We start from the raw sequence: 2636 nt of genomic DNA, 5'->3' as shown, positions 1-2636 counted from the left end.
TTTCCACATAGAATAATACTCATCCGCTGAATTAAGATCAATGACGCATGTCTACCTATTATCGAGTTTTTTTTTCAGGGTTTATTGGATATAGTTTGTACTTTGATTGCTGAATCTTTTCTACGAACACACGCAAGGAACCGAGTATCTGAATAAATTTTTCCAGACCTAGTCTGCATTGCATTTTTACTTTGATGCGCAATGCCTTTGCGAAAAGCTGCGTAGCGCGGGAATTAAGTGAAAATTAATTAAAGCTACCTTCGTTTATGAATAGCGAAGTATTGTAAGAATTCAGAAGCTGGAAAAAATGGTTAAGCTCGCCCGCTATCTACATTTGAATTTCTCCCTGAAACCCTGTTGACTATCAGGTGCAATTAAAATTATTTAAATTAATTAATTGCATGATCTCGAAACGTAATTCGCTTTCTTGATGCACCGGTATAAAACCGCTCGATGGGGAACTTTTTCAGTTAATTGCCAAGTTCTTCCTTCTGTTCAGTTTCAAGTGCTTCACTGTTTGGATTTATTCAAGATGAAATTATTGATCGCATTATGCACAGTTTTCGCTTTGGTAAGTAATGACCTACAAGTCTTTTCAATATCAATAATTATACCCCCTACGCCATTATTACAACATTGACCATTATAGGTTCAAGCTTGGGCACCATCAACTTTCGAAGAGTATCTAAATTATCGCAAGGAGTGTTTCGTTTCCGAAAATATTTCCAAAGATGACCAAGATCTGCTTAATAAGGGTCTGTATCCTACCAAGCCAAGCTGCTACTATCGCTGTAATGGCCTTAAAACTGGAATTTGGGACGATGTAAATGGTTACAGTGTCGACAGAGGCTACGAGCTGCTGACAGCGGAGGGATGGGAAGTGACTAAGGATAGCTTAAGGAAATGCAATACACCTGATAAGAAGGATGCTGATCTATGCAAATGGTCCGCAGCTGTTGCAAAATGCTTGTGGGGTAACGTCCTAATCAAAAGAAAGGACGCTTGATACTAATAATCGATGGTAAAACAAGCATTGGTGCTTTAGTGGATATTTGGGAGGTATAGCTCCTCCTACCTTGGTGTTTTTTCTTAATCCGTATTAAATATTCAAAATTCATTTATATACTTTTCCTTCCGGTAACTTTTGGACACGAATAACTTAGAATGTGTGTTTGAACCCTTACGAATTGGAATCTATATATTATATTTTCACGCGAAAAGTGATATGGGCTATCCCAAAGACTCGTTACAAATTGAGTGTATTAGAAGTGATCCTAGTTTCAAGGTTTTTTTAATGATCATCCAATGGATTATCACTATCTAGCTAAGGGAATTTTTGGCTAGAAATGGGTCGATTGTGTCCTGTCAGTTGAGGCTTAAGAATGCGCTCGAAGCCTTACCTGCTTGCCATAAGAGGCGACTAAAAAGGATGAAAATTTGTGGGCTAACAATTAGCAAATTTTTAAACTCTACTGCTACCGAAAAGTCACACCGCCTTGAATAGGGACTGACCTTCTATAAGCAATTGCAAATGTAGTTCAGGGGAAACTTGCTGAAGGTAATATTGTGATTGTGATGGGTGATCTGAATGCCAAGGTCGGATCTGACAACAGCTTGCTCGGGCCTGTGACAGGGAAGCACGGTCTTGGCGACCGTAACGGTGGGAGGTTCCTGGATTTCTGCAACTTCCCCCGCCTCGCCATCGAAAGCACATTGATCGAGCTCAGAGTGTGCCATAAGGTCAGTTGGGTTTCTACTGACTGACGCCTTACCAGCAATCAGATCGACTACTTCACGGAGTTGTCTTCTGGATGTGCGTAACGAGAGTGGCGCTGCCACCGACCTCGAAAGGGATAACCATCAGATGGCCGTGTATGAAATGACAAAAGAGAATTTGCTATTGCACTGGTCAGGAATGTGGAAGATGGCCTCGCCTTCAGAACTACATACCGCATCACGAAAGAACTTACATGAAAGAATACTTCACTGTGGTTCTTAACCGTATCATATTCTGTGAGGTTCCGCTTCTGGTGAATGAAACGGCTAGTCACCGTAACATGTGGATACGAACTCTTCCTCCAAGCAGCAGAGAAATCATTTGGGCCATCAATGCACTGAAACGGAGTAAAGTCGCTGGGCTTAAAAGTCTCCCGCAAAGTTATTTATCCGTCCACCTGCAGTTATTGCAGATCAACTTCCTTTCCTATGGACATCTTGGGAATCTGAGACCTTTCCCAGAGAGTGGAAGAAGGGGATGATCGTTAAGATTCCAAAAACGGGCACCCGTTTTAAGTATGACAGTTGGAGCGGTATCTGCGTGCTTCCTGCCATCGCAAAGATAATAGCTGAAATAACCCTGGAATGCATCGAAGAACATCTCGAAAGCTTGACCTACAGAACGCAGGCTAGTTTCCGCTCGGGATTCTCCTGAATTGACCACAGCAACATTCAATAAATCATTTTGGAACAGTGCCCAGAATTTACATCTTCGCTGCACCTGCTCTTCATTGATTTCGAGAAAGCTTTCTATAGCGTGAACAGGGAGTGTATATGGAGTACTCTAGGCGGCAGGGCATTGAAAGCGTCGATTAATTTATATATCTAGGAGACGTGGTTTCTGCCGACGGCGGTACCAA

At 41.9% G+C, this 2636-nt stretch overlaps 1 protein-coding gene across 1 annotated transcript; it reads left to right on the top strand.

Moving 5' to 3' along the window:
* The first annotated feature begins 410 nt into the window (after positions 1 to 410).
* Positions 411 to 1117, top strand: LOC119656184. The gene is made up of 2 exons (XM_038062534.1): positions 411 to 571; positions 650 to 1117. The coding sequence occupies exons 1-2, from the start codon at positions 431 to 433 to the stop codon at positions 1004 to 1006; spliced, it is 498 nt and encodes a 165-aa protein (XP_037918462.1). The 5' UTR covers positions 411 to 430; the 3' UTR covers positions 1007 to 1117.
* Positions 1118 to 2636: the final 1519 nt, after the last annotated feature.

This window comes from Hermetia illucens, chromosome 4 (assembly GCF_905115235.1).
Source record: "Hermetia illucens chromosome 4, iHerIll2.2.curated.20191125, whole genome shotgun sequence".
Classification (NCBI taxonomy): Eukaryota; Metazoa; Arthropoda; class Insecta; order Diptera; family Stratiomyidae; genus Hermetia; species Hermetia illucens.
The sequence above is the reverse complement of the archived record's forward strand: the minus strand, read 5'-3'. Positions and strand labels throughout refer to the sequence as shown.

Coding starts and splice junctions, on each gene's coding strand:
- LOC119656184 (XM_038062534.1), top strand. CDS start 431: ATGCACCGGTATAAAACCGCTCGATGGGGAACTTTTTCAGTTAATTGC. Junction 572..649: donor TATGCACAGTTTTCGCTTTG/GTAAGTAATGAC, acceptor TGACCATTATAG/GTTCAAGCTTGGGCACCATC.